This window comes from Dendrobates tinctorius, unplaced genomic scaffold (assembly GCF_039654945.1).
Source record: "Dendrobates tinctorius isolate UK_male_01 unplaced genomic scaffold, ASM3965494v1 ptg000006l, whole genome shotgun sequence".
NCBI classification, from domain to species: domain Eukaryota; kingdom Metazoa; phylum Chordata; class Amphibia; order Anura; family Dendrobatidae; genus Dendrobates; species Dendrobates tinctorius.
The window spans coordinates 13,115,332-13,136,269 of NW_027361674.1; the positions used below are offsets into that span (position 1 = coordinate 13,115,332).

A 20,938-nucleotide genomic window follows, 5' to 3' on the forward strand; every position below is an offset into this window, starting at 1 on the left:
TGTGAATTTAGAATTTAAAATTGCAAGAAATTATAGCTTTTCTCTAATGACCCACTAAGTCTCCTGATCATCTGTCAGGACAGGAAGCAGCAAAACTGCTCAAAAGAGGACCCCTTTTATACAGACCAGACTCCCTCTGACAGATTTTCAGTTTCAACACACACTTTGCATACTCGCTATTTTATTTGAAGACCCCGCTAGAAGATCATCTTTCAATGTGATTTCGGGTGATCGCTATATTCATGTATGCTCCCATTCATCCAGATCACCTTCTGTCTAGTAGTGGTTACATGTATACAACATCAGCACGATAAAGACGACATTTTAAGAGGTGATTCATAGGGGACATTCTACTCCGATGGGGTAACCTCATCTTCCTCCTCATTGCTACGTGTTGGCATATTGTAAGTATTCACTATTTCTTCATTTGAATATTTGTCTTTTTGATAGATTTGCAGTTTCGTATGTCTTTGTTTGTATCTTTAAAGGGAATCTGTCACCCCATTTTCGGCCTATAAGCTGCGCCCACCTCCATCAGGGGCTTATCTATCATTCTATAGCTGGATGAATAAAGATGCTCATTTTTAATATCACAAATTTGAAATTACAAAAAGAATAATGCAATACAAATTAAGTACCCAAGTGCCATAACATCTAACACATCTATTTAATAATATATCTAGTTTGTATTGTGCAATCTGATGACAGATCTGCCCAAGAGCCCATTCAGGCTTTTACTACACAGCAATGCACTTTAGCTTTTTGCACTTCAGACTATTTAATTTTAGCATATTTTTTACAATATTGCTATTCCTATATTAGATCTGTATATACTTTTTAATTTTTTGTCATGGATCTTAATAATTAATTTGATCAGCTTTGGAGAGTTTCTTTTATTATGAACCCACAGTTTTCAAGGTTTAAGAAATAGAGTTTTAGTGCCGTCTTTTACATTGCCAACATGTTCCTTCCTCTTGTATCTCCATTGGCGTACACTTTTTTGAGCATAATTGGTTTGTCGTCCTCATACGATTGTTGGGTGGTGCCAGTCAGCCTTCGTGTATATGTTTCAGAGCAGGTAATTATTAGATGTGCCCATTTCTTCAATCAAATTACCATGTGTAAGACATCTAAACCATGTCCAGTTTATTTTGATTTAAAGAGGACCTGTCACTTTCCATAAATATGTAATGTATTTATCTTACCTGGTGTAAATGCCGCTGTTTTCCTGAATCCGAAGCATTTTTTTCCCCTGCTCCTCTCCATTCCTGAGATATGGCCTCTTATAGTCTTATTAACCAAGTGGGTGTGGTCGTCAACCGTTCTCTTTGGTTTTCTTATAGAGGATCGCACCCTCTTGAATAAAAAGACAAGACTTATATCCAGGGAATAAAGGGCCATATACCAGGGATGGAGAGGAGGAGAAACAAAAGTAAAACAGCGCCAGGCTCAGGAGAACAGCGGCATTTACACCAGGTAAAAATATATATATCTTTAAGGAAAGGGATTTTTACCTTAAATTGTCCGTCATCCACTTCCGTCTGGATGTCCCCAAATCCCACAATCCACAGCGCCACACCGGAAGCACGCCGACCGCTATTTTGGAACACCCAAGTGATGCCGCTGGGATCCAGGACGCAGCTGCGTTCCCGAACACCGCTGGGATCCCAGCTGCTGCTTGGATCCAGGCCACCGCTGCAATCCCAGCTGCCGCTCGGATCCAGGCTGCCGCTGCGATCCCGAACACCGCTACAATCCCGACCGCTGCTGGGATCCCGGCCGCTGCTTGGATCCCAGTCGCTGCTCAAATCCCAGCTGCCGCTCGGCTCCAGGACGCTTCTGCGATCAAGAGGCTGTGAAAGGGGTGTAATGGGGGGGTGGTATAACGAGAGGGGTGTAATGAAGGGGGTATAATGACAGGGTGTAATGAAGGGATGTAATGAAATGAAGTAATGAGGGGGGAGTAATGAAAGGGATGCCCCCGGACCCCCGCCACGACCCACCGCCTGACTACACGCGCCGGATCCCGACGCTGCCTGCCCACCCACCTCCGTGCAGTCACAGCCGGCAGGAAAGACCGCGGCTTGAGGCCTGTGCTGGAGATTGGGTGCGGCCACCCACTGGTGGCGCTGCACACCATCTCCAGCACAGGCCGCAAAACACCGTCTTTCCTGCCGGCTGTGAGAGGGGTGTAACGAGAAGGTGTAATGAGGGGGGAGTAATGAGAGGGATGCCGCCGCCGGACCCCCGCCAGGACCCACCGCCAGACTACACACACCGGATCCCGCCGCTGCCTGCCCACCCACCTCCGTGCAGTCACAGCCGCCAGGAAAGACCGCGGCTTGAGGCCTGTGCTGGAGATTGGGTGCGGCCACCCTCTGGTGGTGCCGCACACCATCTCCAGCACAGGCCGCAAAAACAGGATTTTTGGGTTGCTTACCGTAAAATCTGTTTCTCGGAGCCTTCATTGGGGGACACAGAGACCATGGGTGTATGCTGCTGCCACTAGGAGGCTGACACTATGCACAAAAAAAGGTTAGCTCCTCCTCCGCAGTGTACACCCCACCGACCGGCAGGAAGTTCCTCAGTTAGTGAGAAAGCAGTAGGAGAAGTAACAGAATAGATTGAAAACAGAACAGACAACTCAAATCAACCAACATAATAACAAGAGTTGTAGAACATGGGAGGGTGCTGTGTCCCCCAATGAAGGCTCCGAGAAACAGATTTTACGGTAAGCAACCCAAAAATCCTGTTTTCTCGTTCGCCTTATTGGGGGACACAGAGACCATGGGACGTCCCAAAGCAGTCCCTGGGGTGGGAAAAACAAACTTCCATCAGGCCAGCGGACTCACTACCGCAGCCTGCAGGATCCTTCTACCTAGGCTGGCATCTGCCGAAGCGTAGGTATGGACCTTGTAGAATTTTACAAACGTGTGAACCGATGACCAGGTTGCAGCTTCGTAAAGCTGCAGCGCGGAAGCTCTGTGACGTACCACCTAGGAGGCACCCACTGCCCGGGTAGAGTGCGCTCTAATTCCCGGAGGGACCACTCGTTGTTTGACCCGGTAGGCCTCCAAAATTGCCGATCTGATCCAGCGAGCAATAGTAGCTTTGGAGGCCGGGTGACCTTTCCGCGTCCCATCTGGAATGATGAAGAAAGAATCTGTCTTCCGCAAGAAGTCATCCTAGTTAGGTAGACATTCATCGCCCTGACCAAGTCCAGCTTGTTCAAGGACCGCTCCCGAGGGTGAGCTGGACCCGGACAAAAGGACGGGAGAACAATGTCCTCATTCAGGTGGAAAGTGGACACAATCTTAGGAAGGAAAGAGGGCGGAGGCCGCAGAACTACCTTGTCCTGGTAGAGTACCAAGAGAGCGGCAAGAGAGGGCCGCCAATTCCGATGCGCGCCGGATGGAGGTGATGGCTGCCAGAAAGGCTACTTTCCACGAAAGGAGAGAAAGGGAAACATCCCAGAGAGGTTTAAAGGAAGGACCTTGTAGAACCTCGAGAAGCAGATTAAGATCCCATGGATCTACGGGCGCTCAGTACGGAGGAACCATGTGGGCCACACCTTGACGGAAGGTTTTAACCTGAGGACGGGAGCCAACGTCTTCCGAAATAAAATGGACAGCGCCGACACTTGACCCTTTAAAGAGCCGAGGGCAAGACCCGCATCCAGCCCCGCTTGAATGAACGCCAGGACAGAAGGGAGCGAAAAAACACATGGGCGGAATGTAATTGATCTCGCACCAAGTGAAATAGTTCTTCCAAGAACGGCAATAAATCTTGGAAGACGATGGCTTCCTGGCTCGGATGATGGTATGAATAACTCGATCAGAAAATCCTGATCGTTGCAAAACCTCGGCCTCAACAGCCACGCCGTTAAATTGAGTGGCCGAGAATTGGGGTGGCAAAACGGACCTTGAGACAGCAGATCTGCTCAGTCTGGAAGCTTCCAGAGGGCGTCCGCGAGAAGGTTGGCGATGTCCGCGAACCAATCCCTACTGGGCCAATTCGGGACGAAGAGGAGGACTGAAATTCCTTCCGCCTTGATTTTTTTCAGCCGCCTGGGAAGAAGAGGCAGGGGAGGAAACCGGTAGGGGAGCTCGAACTGTGACCAAGGAATGGCCAGAGCGTCGGCGCCCACCGCGAGAGGATCTCGAGCCCTGGATACAAACTGTGGAACTTTTCTGTTGAGGCGAGAAGCTAGCAGATCTACGTCCGGGGTTCCCCACGACGGCAAGTTGAAGAAATACTTCCGGATGTAGGGACCACTCTCCCGCCGCGAGATCCTCGCGGCTGAGAAATCGGCGGCCCAATTGTCCACGCCGGGAATGTGTACCGCGGATATTGCCGGGACTGAAGCGTCCGCCCAATGAAGAATCTTGGACATTTCTGCCAGGGCTGAGACACTCCGCATCCCTCCCTGGCGTGTGACATATGCCACCACCATGGCATTGTCTGTCTGAATCCGGATAGGCAGTCCCCTGAGAAGTCTCTCCCAGTGAACGAGAGACAGATAAATCGCTTGTATCTCGAGGACGTTGAATGGCAGGGCTGACTCCTGAGTTGACCAACGACCCTGAACAGTGTGATTGCGGAACACTGCCCCCCCAGCCGAGGAGGGTGGCATCCGTTGTCACAATCTGCCAGTGAAAGGGGAGGAATGACCGTCCTAGGGAGATGAGAGGAGACGTCAGCCACCAATTGAGGGACTGCTTGACATGGTTTGAAAGACGAAATGGGCGATCCAGGGAAAGGACAGACCTGTTCCACCGGGATAGGATGGCGAGTTGGAGAGGTCTGGAGTGAAATTGGGCAAAGGGGACCGCCTCTGTTGCCGCCACCATCTTTCCCAGGACTTTGATGGTCGTCCGGAGAGATGGAAGTCTCATGAGCTGCCGCGATCGTACATCCCGTTGCAGGGAGCCAATTTTCTCTTGAGGGAGAAAAACCCTCGATCGACGAGTGTCGACAGGACTTCTTTTCGTTGATGAGCCACCCGAAATTGGTCAGGTAAGACTTTGGCGAGCTTGACGAAAGGATGGAGCTTTGATCAGAATGTCGTCGAGGTACGGAAAAAGAACGAGACCTCTGATTCTAAACCAGGCCATCAACGCCGCCATGATCTCTGTAAATGCTCTGGGTGCGGTGGCAAGACCGAACGGCAGTGCACAAAATTGATAATGTTCCTGGCGAATCGCAGGAATTTCTGATGCCCGGAGAATATGGGAACATGTAGATAGGCATCTTGAATGTCTATTGAACACATGAACTCCTGCGTCTCCATGGAAGCGAATAACTGAAGAAACTCCATTCGGAAATGACGCAGTCGGGCTCTCCTGTTGAGTAATTTGAGGTCCAAGATGGGGCGAACTGTCCCGCCTTTGTTCGGCACCACGAACAGGTTTGAAGAAAACCCTGTGAAACGTTCTGATTCGGGAACGGGCACAATCACCCCGGAACTGAGGAGAGAGGGGATGGATGCAAGAACCCCGGAACTAAGGCTGGATCTTTTGGAGGACGGGACTCGAAGAAGCGATCCCGTGGACGAGAAATGAACTCTATCTTGTACCCTGAAGATACAAGCTCCCTGACCCAAGCGTCCTCTACTGAGGCCAGCCAGGTATCCCTGAAGAAACGGAGTCGACCTCCCAATTGGGAGGGACCCTCGGGAGTTCGTTGACAGTCATGCTGACGTGGACCGTCCAGATCTGGACCTGGAGGGTCTGCCCTGGGAGGAGTGAGTTCGCCAGGAGGGAGTGGGTCTGAAGGACACCGTCTTTCTATCCTGGCGTACCTGTGGTCTTTGTTGGTTAGAGAAGTTCTCTGCCGTATTGAAGCGGCGGTAAGCCCGAAAGGGCCGAAACTGACGCCTTGGCGGGGGTCTGCGAGGTTTGGACTGAGGGAGGAGAGAACTCGTGCCTCCAGTGGCGTCCTTAATAATCTGGTCCAGCTGGGACCCAAAGAGACGCGCTCCATCAAAAGGCAGATTGGTAAGAAACTTTTTAGAAGACAAGTCCGCCTGCCAAGCCTTGAGCAAAATTGTACGTCGGATTGCCACAACGTTGCTTGACGCCTGAACAGCGCGAGACGCGGCATCCAAGGAAGCAGAAAGCAGATAATCCCCTGCATGGGAAATCTGGTTGGCCAGATCGGTCAATTGCTCTGGTTGGGCCTTATCTAGGATGCCCTTACGGAGATCCTCTGCCCAAGTGGCTATGGCCTTTGCCACCCAAGATGAGGCAAAGACTGGACATAGCGCAGCTGCAGCCGCCGCGAATGCTGACTTTGCCAAGGATTCTATAATTCTATCATTAGAATCCTTTAGTGACGCTACACCTGAAAGCGAGAGAAACGTGTTATTAGAAAGTCTGGACACGGGTGCGTCCACCGACAGGGAAGCAGACCAGTTGTCAGAGAGCTCTTTAGCCAACGGATACAGCACGCCGAGACGCTTCCCTCTTTGAAATCGCCTGGACGGATTTTCTCTTTCCCTGGCAAGGATCTTGCCAAACTCAAAGTGGAAGGCGAATACCCTGGATAGTGTTTGTGCCCATCTGAACGAAACCTCCTGATCTGAGGATTTCGCAGGGGAGTCAGATATTTCGAAGGTGTGGTTAATCGCAGCAATGAGGTTCTGTACTGTAACCTTCATGTCCGCGTCCTGGTCAGAATCCAGCTCTAAAATCCCTTCAGAGGACATATCCGAGAACGCTACACCTGACTCGGGTGAGGAGGCACGGGAGGGCGACTGCTGGGAAGGACTAGGTGCAGATGAGAGACCAGGAGAGGATTCCAGCCGTGGATCCTGCCTGGGCCTTTCGCGGCATCTGCTAGCTGGCTCAGATGGAATGTCTTGCGACCTGCTGGACCCTGCAGAAGTGTCCAGGGGCAACTTATCAAGAACGGCCAACTAGGGACTGAGACACCCTGGTGAGGTCTGCCACAGATTTTGAAAGGGACGAGGCCCAGCCAGGAATGGGGGGTTCGATTTCACGTGGCGCAGTAGATGGCTCCTGGACGGCATCCTGCTGAACGGGATTGCTGCAGTCCCGGCAGAGGGGAATTTGCGATTGCAAGAGGAGCATGCGAAAAAAAAAAAAAACCTGCGGAAGTGCTGGAGGGTTGGGGGACAGCAAGGCAGGGTAGGGTGCCAGTCTGCAGTTGCAGAACTACTCACGGTCCGGTGTACCCGAAAGATGGCATCTGCTGTAGTCTCCGGCTGTCAGGCTGCAAAGATGGCGGCAGCCTGATGTGAGGAATCAAAAAGCGCGGTCTCTGTGTAAGAAGAAAGGTGGAGCTAGCTGCCTGCACCAGAGGGAAGAACCGCCTCCTCCCCCTTCCCAGCCACAAGACTAGAGAGGCGGTGGGAGGGCTTAGGAACGGGCGGGAGCGCAGCCGGCCTATGATAATGAACGGGGGCGTGGCCGCGACGGGCGCGAAGGCCCAAACTGAAGCCGGGGACTAAATTTGAAACGGCGGCCGCCTGTCAGCACAGGGCGGCGCGGAAGAATTGAGACGCAGCCGCGTCCGCCCCTAAAGGAGACGCCGCCATAGCCCTGCTCCCAGACGCAACCCTCACAAGAGTACCGGCGGTGGGGTGAAGAAGGCCCGCACCGCCGCCGGGGCCAAAAAGGGATGCGACGACCGTCGGACGGCGCGAGCAGTGCGAGAATCTGCGGCGCCGCTCCCGGGTCATCTTGTGGCTTTATGTTCCGGTGCTCCAATAAAGGTACCTTCTGTATCCCACGCTGTCTGCTCATCTTCTACATATTCGCGCCTCGTCCAACCGACAGGCTCTGGTGGGCGAGTGGGTGGGAGGCGGGGGGCAAGGACCATCCGTTTTCGCTGGCACGACACCTGTGCTCAGCCTGTGGTCCGCCCGGAGAACTAAGAGGATACGGGGTGGCAGTACACGCCGTACTCATAGCCTATTTGTGGGAGTACAGCTGTGACTCTTCACACTGTATCCCTCCTGGAACCTGAAAAGGAACGACGCACATCGAGGTAGATATGGGTCTAATGAAAGACCCGTGTCCACCTCCTACTGACACTAAGCTAAACTGAGGAACTTCCTGCCGGTCGGTGGGGTGTACACTGCGGAGGAGGAGCTAACCTTTTTTTGTGCATAGTGTCAGCCTCCTAGTGGCAGCAGCATACACCCATGGTCTCTGTGTCCCCCAATAAGGCGAACGAGAAACACCGTCTTTCCTGCCGGTTGTCACTGCACGGAAGTGGGTGGGCTGCCACCCCCAGCGCCACAAAGCTGCCCTCATCGTGAGGTTACTGCCCTCCCGATGCGATAGCATCAGGCACACATCTAGTTTACATATAATTGGCCAGACTCAAACTCTTATTCCTTATGACTTCTTACTGTGGCACCCAGTGCAGCGCCATCTATGCCTGAATGGACACGGTTGGCGCTGTGACATATATATATATTATATATATCTAATATATAAAGCTCAAAGTGTGTAAGTATGTATGTATGTATGTATGTATGTATGTGTGTATGTCCGGGATAGGCATCCGCACCGTCGCAGCTACAGCCATAAAATTTGGCACAGTCACACGTCTGGACCCCGAGAGCGTCCTAAGCTATGTTGTGAGGCGAAATTTTAACCCCGCGCATTCCAATTCACCAAACAATTTTGCCCCTGTCTACATACTGGGGAAAAAGTGTGTGCGCGTCAAGCCCCGCCCCTCATTATGATGTCATAATGCCCCTACCTACATAATGGGGAAACAGTGTGTGCGTCTCAAGCCCCGCCCCTCAATATGATGCCATAATGGTTGCCATGGCGAAGCTGATGTCATCATAGGTTGCAAGCCCTGCCGCTCATTATGATGTCATAACGGTTGACCATGGGATGGAGGATGTGTGATGGGTATATGGGCACTGGACTATGGGATGGAGGATATGTATGATGGGTATATGGGCACGGGACTATGGGATGGAGGATATGTATGATGGGTATATGGGCATGGGACTATGAGATGAAGGATGTGTGACGAGTATATGGGCACTCGACTATGGGATGGCGAATATGTATGATGGGTATATGGGCACGGGACTATGGGATGGAGGATATGTATGATGGGTATATGGGCACGGGCCTATGGGATCGTGGATATGTATGATGGGTATATGGGCACGGGACTATGGGGTGGAGGATAATTATAATTTGTTATAACTAACCACAGTTAGTTACTATGCCCGGGCAGCGCCGGGCTCTTCAGCTAGTACTATATACAGATCGAGATGACATACAGGTATATACTATATACAGGAGGAGATGACATACAGGTATATACTATATACAGAAGGCGATGACATACAGGTATATACTATATTCAGGAGGAGATGACATACAGGTATATACTATATTCAAAGGGAGATGACATACAGGTATATACTATATACAAGAGAGATGACATACAGATATATACTATATACAGGAGGAGATGACATACAGGTATATACTATAACAGTTTTCTTTGTAAACAGTTGTGGTAACTGAGGCCTATTATAATTATCATTTCTATGGTGTTATCGTCCTTCTGTAAAGCTGGAAATAACACAATTTATTACCGTGCCAACACAGACCACCCTCTGACACAGACTGCAGGGGGGACCCAGTATCACACAGGATAGGATTAGATACACGGCTCAGCAGTCAGTATCACACAGGATAGGGTTAGATACACAGCTCAGCAGTCAGTATGACATAGGATTAGATATGCAGCTCAGTACACAGTATCACACAGAATAGTATTAGATACACGGCTCAGCAGTCAGTATCACACAGAATAGGATTAGGTACACGGCTGAGCAGTCAGTATCACACAGGATAGGATTAGATACATGGCTCAGCAGACAGTATCACACAGGATAGGATTAGATGCACGGTTTTTATGTGCAATATAATCATTATAATATGTTATAACTAATCACAGTTAGTTACTATGCCCAGGCAACGCCGGGCTCTTTAGCTAGTATACTATATACAGGAGGTGATGACATACAGGTATATACTATATACAAAGGGAGATGACATACAGGTATATACTACATACAAAGGGAGATGACATACAGGTATATACTATATACAAGGGAGATGACATACAGATATATACTATATACAGGGAAAGAGGACATACAGGTATATACTATATACAGGAGGAGTTGACATACATGTATATACTATGTACAGGACGAGATGACATACAGGTATATACTATATACAGGAGGAGATGACATACAGGTATATACTATATACAGGAGGAGATGACATACAGGTATATACTATATACAGGACGAAATGACATACAGGTATATACTATATACAGTGGAGATGACATACAGGTATATATACACACACACACATACACACACATCACACAGTTCGTAAATTACCTTAAACTTGGCACCAAGTTTTTCAAGAGTTTTTTCTTGCAATAGCTCATCTCCCAATATGTGTGAAATTTGTGAGAAAATCTCTAGCGCCTCCTGTTGGTAAGCTGTGATATGAGGGTGAAGGTCCTGTAAGAGTCTCTCATATTCTGATTGGACACCATCAGGCGTTGGTTCTGGAACAACCTGAGCCGAGGTTTGCTCGACCAATTCTAGATCCTGTTTCATAAATAGAAATAAGAGAATAATCTACAAAAAACAATCATATAAATAAGAAACATTGTCAGTGTATCAGAAATTTACACACAAGTCGCTTTAAGAAAAAAAAAGTATTATATATATATAGCTTTTTTATTTATTTTTTATTAGTCTCACTTGCAATTTCCTGATAGAACATTATTATAAGGAGCCTCACTTTACGTCTGATGTAACTGAATGACAATGAACGCTTAAGAAACTTAGGCATCCAGCAGGTATGACTGACGGTAGAGTTGAGCGAATTTGCTCGGGTCCCTGCTTATTCGGCAAGCTATAGCGCTTACTGAATGAACTGCAGAGGGAACCCAGCTTCCTGGATCGCGCCGGCTAATCAGCAGTTCGACTCCACAGCTGTATGTGTTGTGGCTGTGTGACAGTCACAACACATGCATGGAGAGCCTGTGTGTTGGGCTCTCCATGCATGTGATGTGACTGTGACACAGTCGCGACCCAAGCAGCTGCGGAGTCGAACAGCTGATTAGCCAGTGCGATCCAGGTAGCCGGGTTCCCTCTGCAGTTCTTTCGGTAAGCGCTATAGCAGGGACCCAAGCAAATTCGCTCAACTCTATTACTAAGGGTAGTTTCACATTAGCGTTTCAGGGCGCAGCGATGGCCTGCGCACGGCCACCGCTAAGCCCCGCCCCTGCCGTGCCTCCTCCGGTAGCTCCGCCTACGGGCGCATGACGCTGCATGCGTCCTGCATCCCCTATCATTATCACTGGGGACGCAGGCCGTGCGCAGTATGCGTTTGGCGGCGCATGCATCCTTTTGACGGTGCGCCGACCAGCGCCAAACGCAACCTGTTGCAATTTGGTTGTGCTCGGCGCACCGTCAAAAGGACGCATGCGCCGCCAAACGCATACTGCGCACGGCCTGCGTCCCCAGTGATAAAGATAGGGGACGCATGTGTCCCCAGTGATAAAGATAGGGGACGCAGGACGCATGCAGAGTCATGCGCCCGTAGGCGGACCTACCGGAGGAGGCGTGGCAGGGGCGGGGCTTAGCGGCAGCTGTGCGCAGGCCGTCGCTGCGCCCTGAAACGCTAATGTGAAACCACCCTAAGCATGTGCAGACATCAGACATGGGCACTTTGCACTGTATGCTGCAGTATAGGGTGCTCATTTGTGCAATGGTTCAGCTGGACTTCCTGATCTGCTCAGTGCTCAAAGCTGTTTTTTTTGTCCCATTTTATAGGAAGTACCAGGCGCTATAGAAAAATGCTCCGTATACAGTACATGCCAATGCAATTTTTTCACTATAGGGATTTCCCATTAAATACATTTCTCCCATATTCATTAGATAAATGTACGACTGCTGGGGGTTCGACAGCTGCGACATCTACGGATCCCAAGAATGGGGTTTGTTCAAGTCCTTTGTGTGACTAGAGCGGCTGTGCGTTGGTCCTTTGAGGTCCATATCCTCCATCGCTCCATTCACACAGTGGTCTTAGGAACCAGTAGGTTCAGAATTTCCTCCCAAGACAAAGGCATTTAGCAGAAAAACCCCACAATCTGGACTTGAGGACTAACAGGTTCCAGTCCCTATTTGCAATAGAGAGATTATCATCCATGTGCAGCCATAACGGCAACGTGTAAGTGCACTTCTATAACTTCCATTTATTGATTGATTATTCAGAGGCAAAGAAGTAGCGTTAAGCTTTTGGGCCCCAAAACAAAATCTGACTTCCTAGATCCCTAGAAGAGTTATGTTTCCTGGGTGTCTGGCTTCAGTGAAATCTGCTGCGTCCTCTTCCTCTCTGTTCCTTGTCGTGTCAGGTTGCTGTGGCACCTCTAAGTTCACTCTCTAAAGCCTTAAGGCCTCCTGAGTATTCAGGTAGTTGGTATCCTCACTGCTGCTGTGGAAAGCTACTTAATCTTGAACCTCCTGACATTCCCAGCTCTGCTACCTCACTATGCCAGCTCTGAATTATTGGATTCTGCTGCAAACTCAGCTCTGCTACTTTGTGGCATGAGTTGTGCTACTTCGCTGGACCATTTCCCTGCTTGATTCATGTAGCCTGCTTAGATTGCACTACAACTGCCCATGTGGTCCAAGGGTTTTTAAAAGGATCCTCCACACAAGGTCTGGGGTCAATACTTATATTGGTTGTGCGATTAAAGGAGTCATATACACTAATTTTGATTCAAACATATAAGCCACTGGGATAAACAACGAAAACTTATTTTGCACAGCCTGCCACAGGCATTAATGATATATTGTTTCTCAGAAACACTCTGATGTAACTTCCTAGAAGTTGGCAAGTGTCTATGAAACTGCTGGGATTTGCTAGGGACTTGTTTTGGGAGTCTCAGCTGCCAGAACCCACAATACGCTTTTAGGGCAGGCTGATATCACATTTCTACCATGATTGAGGCTCCATCTGGGTTTCCACCTGAAGCCCTAAAAAAATGGGATTCAGACCATCAAATGAGCCATTCACTACAATGACGGATGCATTTTATCCTCCATCTGGTCCCACTGCAACACTTTATGTCTTGATAGGTAGGCACAAAGTGTGATTTACCTTGCTATTGTGCCCACCAAAAAGATGGACACTGCCTGGAAAGGAGTCCTGATAAATTACAAAGTTGCTCGGTTTGCCTTATTATGTTGACATGACAAAAAGAGATCAATGCGCTTCAACCTGATCACCACGCGGTCACATTTCCTCTATCGGCCACTCAAAAAAAAAAAAAAATCAACATTGCTCACATTTCAGAATTTACTTTCGGATGAGCTCATATTGGTTTGTGCCACTAAAAACATCAAAAATAAAATGAATGCAGCAATTAAATACGAATGTAACGCTAGCCAATAATCAATCATCTGCACAATGAAAATCCATGGATTAGTTTGCATATGTGACAAATCCAAACATCTTCTGGCATTTAGGAGAAGTAATGTGTTTTAGGAACTTGGACATTTTTATTACAATATTAGATAGAAAAAAAATCAAAAAGTGTAAGACGCCAAATAGAAAGTAAAGGTCAGCTTTAAACATATAACTCCCGCTAATTATAGACTGGCACGAACACTGGCAAACGCAGACAGGAAATTAAAGAAGGCACAAGCAGAATTCTTACCTTAAACTTATTTATAATGATAAGCTTTTCCCCGTCGTCTGGGAGCGTTTCATCCCTTTTCTCCACTGTAGTTATCAGAAGGGAATCATTGTCACTAATAGCCATGCCGTTTCCAGAGGTTTCTGGTGGTCTGAATAAAGAGAGCAGGTAAATTATCCATGATTTGACATACTGCTTTGGAAATATGAAGGCCACGGCATTTTGGGAGTGGAAAAGTGTGGAGCTGTCAAGAGCCATATAGTCCTAGATCCAACCCTGGTGATGATATATCTCCCACCATCTCAACTGTGCACAGAAGCAAGGTTTTGGTTAACAAGAGTCATGGCAAAAAAAAAAAAAAACACTTTGGAACATTAGAAGTTTTCGGTTAGGGACTAGAAGCCAAGAACATTTTTCAAAAACTATTTCAGCTCAATCAAGGAAATGAAAACACCCAAGTTTATTATAGTGATTAAAGAGGACAAGACACTTGCTAGGGAAAAAAAATTAGATAAATATCTTCCTCAAGTTCTCCTGAATATGACGTTTTTTTCCGTTTTAAGCTGTGTCGCTCCATTGAAGAGATATTCCCATTTGTTGCTTTTGGAGTGCAGTATGTGAAATCTCTGTTTGTTACAGAATTGGGTGTTTCTTCATACTGCTCCTTCCCAGGCACTGCAAATCACTGCTCGGCGGCTAATCTATTGACGTCTCAACTAGTGAGCGGTGATTGGCAAAGTATGTTGGAGAGTGGTGAAAGCTCATATACAAAAAAGGACTCTAAGAAATGCCAAGTGGATCTGCAAGCAGAGATTTCACATACTGCTCTCCAAAAGCAACATATGTGAATATCTCTGCAATAGAACGACACAATGCAAAACGGCATAAAGCAGCAGAATCAGCAGAGGACAGAGATTTTTACAAGGTATATAACTAGATGATGGAATTTTAAATAAGACCTGCCACTTGCTCAAAGAAATCAAATTATACACCTTGCAAAAATCCCTGTCCTCCACTAAGTTTGCCACGCTTTTCCGTTTTGCTCTGCATATCATTAATTTCTATGGATTTAGAATAAGACATGCTAAAAATTCCAACAAAGCGTAATGTGAAGGTGTCTCAATACTTTGGTCTATATAGAGTGCATATATACAGTGGGGAAAAAAGTATTTAGTCAGTCAGCAATAGTGCAAGTTCCACCACTTAAAAAGATGAGAGGCGTCTGTAATTTACATCATAGGTAGACCTCAACTATGGGAGACAAACTGAGAAAAAAAATTCCAGAAAATCACATTGTCTGTTTTTTTTTTCATTTTATTTGCATATTATGGTGGAAAATAAGTATTTGGTCAGAAACAAAATTTCATCTCAATACTTTGTGATATATCCTTTGTTGGCAATGACAGAGGTCAAACGTTTTCTGTAAGTCTTCACAAGGTTGCCACACACTGTTGTTGGTATGTTGGCCCATTCCTCCATGCAGATCTCCTCTAGAGCAGTGATGTTTTTGGCTTTTCGCTTGGCAACACGGACTTTCAACTCCCTCCAAAGGTTTTCTATAGGGTTGAGATCTGGAGACTGGCTAGGCCACTCCAGGACCTTGAAATGCTTCTTACGAAGCCACTGCTTCGTTGCCCTGGCGGTGTGCTTTGGAACATTGTCATGTTGAAAGACCCAGCCACGTTTCATCTTCAATGCCCTTGCTGATGGAAGGAGGTTTGCACTCAAAATCTCACGATACATGGCCCCATTCATTCTTTCATGTACCCGGATCAGTCGTCCTGGCCCCTTTGCAGAGAAACAGCCCCAAAGCATGATGTTTCCACCACCATGCTTTACAGTAGGTATAGTGTTTGATGGATGCAACTCAGTATTCTTTTTCCTCCAAACACGACAAGTTGTGTTTCTACCAAACAGTTCCAGTTTGGTTTCATCAGACCATAGGACATTCCCCCAAAACTCCTCTGGATCATCCAAATGCTCTCTAGCAAACTTCAGACGGGCCCGGACATGTACAGGCTTAAGCAGTGGGACACGTCTGGCACTGCAGGATCTGAGTCCATGGTGGCGTAGTGTGTTACTTATGGTAGGCCTTGTTACATTGGTCCCAGCTCTCTGCAGTTCATTCACTAGGTCCCCCCGCGTGGTTCTGGGATTTTTGCTCACCGTTCTTGTGATCATTCTGACCCCACGGGGTGGGATTTTGCGTGGAGCACCAGATCGAGGGAGATTATCAGTGGTCTTGTATGTCTTCCATTTTCTAATTATTGCTCCCACAGTTGATTTCTTCACTCCAAGCTGGTTGGCTATTGCAGATTCAGTCTTCCCAGCCTGGTGCAGGGCTACAATTTTGTTTCTGGTGTCCTTTGACAGCTCTTTGGTCTTCACCATAGTGGAGTTTGGAGTCAGACTGTTTGAGGGTGTGCACAGGTGTCTTTTTATACTGATAACAAGTTTAAACAGGTGCCATTACTACAGGTAATGAGTGGAGGAAAGAGGAGACTCTTAAAGAAGAAATTACAGGTCTGTGAGAGCCAGAAATCTTGATTGCTTGTTTCTGACCAAATACTTATTTTCCACCATAATATGCAAATAAAATGAAAAAAAAACAGACAATGTGATTTTCTGGATTTTTTTTTCTCGGTTTGTCTCCCATAGTTGAGGTCTACCTATGATGTAAATTACAGACGCCTCTCATCTTTTTAAGTGGTGGAACTTGCACTATTGCTGACTGACTAAATACTTTTTTTCCCCACTGTATATATATATATATATATATATATATATATATATATATATACACACACACACACACATACATACATGTATATGTACATCATGATCATTACACCAATCTTAGCATCAGTGGCGCAATACATTCTGCCCGACATCATCATAACCTGAAAGCGTTAAACGAGAGCCAATGTAATATCTGAGAGCCACTTCCTCTTTTAGCCCCAATCATCCAAAAAAAAAATCTCAATCTTTCAAGAAGGAAAATTGTCTCGGTGGTTATCTTCAGTTGTAGAATGTCACAATGAGACAGTTTCATTATTTCGATAATGGGTCTGTGATTCACCCAGGAAACTTTCAAAAGAACTCTTTATGCAGATTTTCCATGCCGGGCATTTAGTATTTCTAATACACAGATTACTCGGCAGCGTGACCTGTACTTGCCTCCTGGAGGAATTACCATCCTGAAGAAGTGTCTGCGGTTGACCACTGGCCTCTCGCTGTCCCGCTTTTGCTTCCTGTAAAGCTTTTCTCTCAGCGGCATCTCCGGAGCTGTCTATCACATCTACATAATGCTCCTGGTGAATACTCTCGCCGGCTGCGCTCTGTCAGGAGGATTAAACAACATTAATAAGGAAACTTTCAGCAATTCGGAAAGTAACTTTCCTTACTTTATGTCTAGGGAACAGATCGAATACAGTGCTTTATATGAACGGTAAGTAAGCCCCGTGGGTCAAGATCAAACTGGCCGACTGGAGATCAGCAACATTAGGCTCGCCGGCAGCCAGGAAGCTACAACTACCAACATTCGTCGGCCAGGATGGAATGAGAGTTGTAGATTCACAGCTGAAGTTTGCCGATCCCGGGATTCGATGGTCCTGTCATCACAGGCTCTATCACAACTGAACCCCATTTGGAGGCAACTTCAGAGGCCCCCACTTGCCATTATAATAAAATTAATAGTGGACGTACTAATTCATCCAACAACGACTCCCCCATACACACTCTGTTCAAGTGAGCATGCATGTGTTCTGTGTGGGAAGAGGTGAGCGATCCACTGTCAAACACTTTTTCTGGGAGAATAAAAGGTTGGCTAAGTCAGCAGATTTTGGCAGTAACATGCCATCCATTTAATGTGTATGGGGGGTCTCTCACAAGACAGATGATACAGGATCGACGTCAGCATACAGCAAAAAGGGGAAAGTGCTGCCTACAATAGCTAGATTTCTAGTGACAATATTCACTGGATGTACATGTATGGCAGATGTGCCCACTGTTTGTACGGAGTGGGTTCAGGAGCAGCGCATACTCACAGCGCGGGTGCTGACCGTAGTATACAGCCGGCATCCAAGTCTAACTGCTGTCATCAACGCTCGCTCCATTGGCACCAGTTTAACACCTTTCCTGCCATGTTTGCACACTTATGGAGCCCAGACGATGGTCGACATACAGACAATATTGACAACAGTAACGAAAAAAAATAGAGAGAGGGCAGATACACATTATATGCTGTATACAGCTGGCGCAGCGCACCGTGCACAGGGCAGCCGATGTTACACCAGGTCACGGCTTGCCACCTAACTATCCTGGATTAAACCTGTAACAAGCCGTGTGAGTACAATCACATCATGTCCCTCGGCTGCAGAAAAGACAGAAACCTGATACACCCGGATGCAGACAAGACCAACACAAAAGGCAAGAGAACAGCGAGTAAATATGGGCCGCCCCTTAACCAAAGGTATATAGAATTTAGCGCACTGCTGGATTCCCTTGGTATATTTGCAGGACTTAGAGCAAGACTTTTTTTTTGTTTGTAATAATAATCTTTATTTTTATATAGCGCTAACATATTCCGCAGCGCTTTACAGTTTGCACACATTATCATCACTGTCCCCGATGGGGCTCACAATCTAAATTCCCTATCAGTATGTTTGTCTTTTCCAAAGTAAATGATTTCACCTCCTGGAACCACCATTAGTTATTGTGCCCGAAGTGCAGATAGGAGTGCCCCAGGATAGCTGATATTAAATGCTGGTACCCCCAATAATCACGAGTAAGCGTCCTGAGTTACCATTCCACTTTCCCAGCAGGACCAGGTATTATATGGAGTGTGGTGGTGCATGCACGCTCCTGCTCCATACAACTCTAAGGGACTTGGACTCTGGAAAGGAGGATAGGTGCGCACTGCGCATGCTCAACCTCTGCTCCATGCATCGTCTGGTTAGATGGCCGTATAAATCAGAGCGAGGTCAGAATGCAGTGAGCGGACTGGCCGGCGGCTCTCCCTACCCGAGCATAACAGCTGCATAGAAATATATGAAGCTGTCACTCTAGCGTGGGGAGAGCCGACGGCCAGTATTGCATTCCGATTTTGCTCAATTTATACGGTCTTCTGACTGCACCAGTAAACTCAGCAAGGCTTTTTCTTTTGCACAATGCATCAACAGTGGATAGAGCTGTGTGTACACCATGCAGTTTCCCACATACCACTTATTGCTGATGTTATTGGTGGAGAAAGGACAAGGTATATCACACACTACATAAGGGTGAAGAAAATCACAAACACAGACTGTAGATTTGCTGCCACCTGGTGGTCAAGGTGCAGGAGTGCATCTGTATTTACTGTGAGGTTATAAAGCAACAGCGGCATAAAAAAAAACACATTTATGGCAGCTGCCACATAATCTAATATATAAAGCTCAAGTGTGTGTATGTGTGTGTGTCCGGGATAGGCATCCGCACCGTCGCAGCTACAGCTACAAAATTTGGCACAGTCACACGTCTGGACCCCGAGAGTGTCCTAGGCTATGTTGTGAGGTGAAATTTTAACCCCGCGCGTTCCAATTCACCAAACAATTTTGCCCCTATCTACATAATGGGGAAAAAGTGTGTGTGTGTCAAGCCCCGCCCCTCATTATGATGTCATAATGGTTGCCATGGCGACGTTGATGTCATCATAGGTTGCAAGCCCCGCCGCTCATTATGATGTCATAATGGTTGACTATGGGATGGAGGATGTGTGATGGGTATATGGGCACTGGACTATGGGATGGAGGATATGTATGACGGGTATATGGGCACGGGATTATGGGATGGAGGATGTGTGATGGGTAAATGGGCACGGGACTATGGGATGGAGGATGTGTGATGGGTATATGGGCACGGGACTATGGGATGGAGGATGTGTGATGGGTATATGGGCACTGGACTATGGGATGGAAGATATGTATGATGGGTATATGGGCATGGGAATATGGGATGGAGGATATGTATGATGGGTATATGGGCACAGGACTTTGAGATGGCGGATATGTATGATGGGTATATGGGCACTGGACTATGGGATGGAGGATATGTATGATGGGTATATGGGCACTCGACTATGGGATGGCGAATATGTATGATGGGTATATGGGCATGGGACTATGGGATGGAGAATATTTGTGATGGGTATATGGGCACTCGACTATGGGATGGCGAATATGTATGATGGGTATATGGGCATGGGACTATGGGATGGAGGATATGTATGATGGGTATATGGGCATGGGACTATGGGATGGAGAATATGTGTGATGGGTATATGGGCATGGGACTATGGGATGGAGGATATGTATGATGGGTATATGGGCATGGGACTATGGGATGGAGAATATTTGTGATGGGTATATGGGCATGGGACTATGGGATGGAGAATATGTGTGATGGGTATATGGGCACGGGACTAGGGGATGGAGAATATGTATGATGGGTATATGGGCACAGGCCTATGGGATCGTGGATATGGAGTGTATGGGCACAGGCCTATGGGATGGAGGATATGTATGATGGGTATATGGGCATGGGACTATGGGATGGAGGATGTGTGATGGGTATATGGGCATGGGACTATGGGATGGAGAATATGTGTGATGGGTATATGGGCACTGGACTATGGGATGGAGAATATGTATGATGGGTATATGGGCACTGGACTATGGGATGGAGGATATGTGTGATGGGTATATGGGCACTCGACTATGGGATGGCGAATATGTATGATGGGTATATGGGCATGGGACTATGGGACTATGGGATGGAGAATATTTGTGATGGGTATATGGGCATGGGACTATGGGATGGAGGATATGTATGATGGGTATATGGGAATGGGACTATGGGATGGAGAATATGTGTGATGGGTATATGGGCACTCGACTAGGGGATGGAGAATATGTATGATGGGTATATGGGCACAGGCCTATGGGATCGTGGATATGTATGATGGGTGTATGGGCACAGGCCTATGGGATCGTGGATATGTATGATGGGTATATGGGCATGGGACTATGGGATGGAGGATGTGTGATGGGTATATGGGCACGGGACTATGGGATGGAGGATGTGTGATGGGTATATGGGCACTGGACTATGGGATGGAAGATATGTATGATGGGTATATGGGCATGGGAATATGGGATGGAGGATA

General features: G+C 47.4%; 1 protein-coding gene across 5 annotated transcripts in view; it reads right to left on the reverse strand.

Annotated features, from left to right (window-relative positions):
- The window catches only part of SYNE2 (spectrin repeat containing nuclear envelope protein 2), a 553,640-nt gene that overhangs the window by 290,868 nt on the left and 241,834 nt on the right, over positions 1-20,938 (reverse strand). For all 5 annotated transcript variants that reach the window (XM_073570820.1, XM_073570828.1, XM_073570812.1 and 2 more), the window contains 3 exons: positions 16,915-17,075; positions 13,759-13,888; positions 10,421-10,636 (listed from right to left, as the gene is read on the reverse strand). In XM_073570820.1, the coding sequence (XP_073426921.1) occupies positions 10,421-10,636; positions 13,759-13,888; positions 16,915-17,075 (507 nt within the window). The remainder of the gene's footprint in view (positions 1-10,420; positions 10,637-13,758; positions 13,889-16,914; positions 17,076-20,938) is intronic.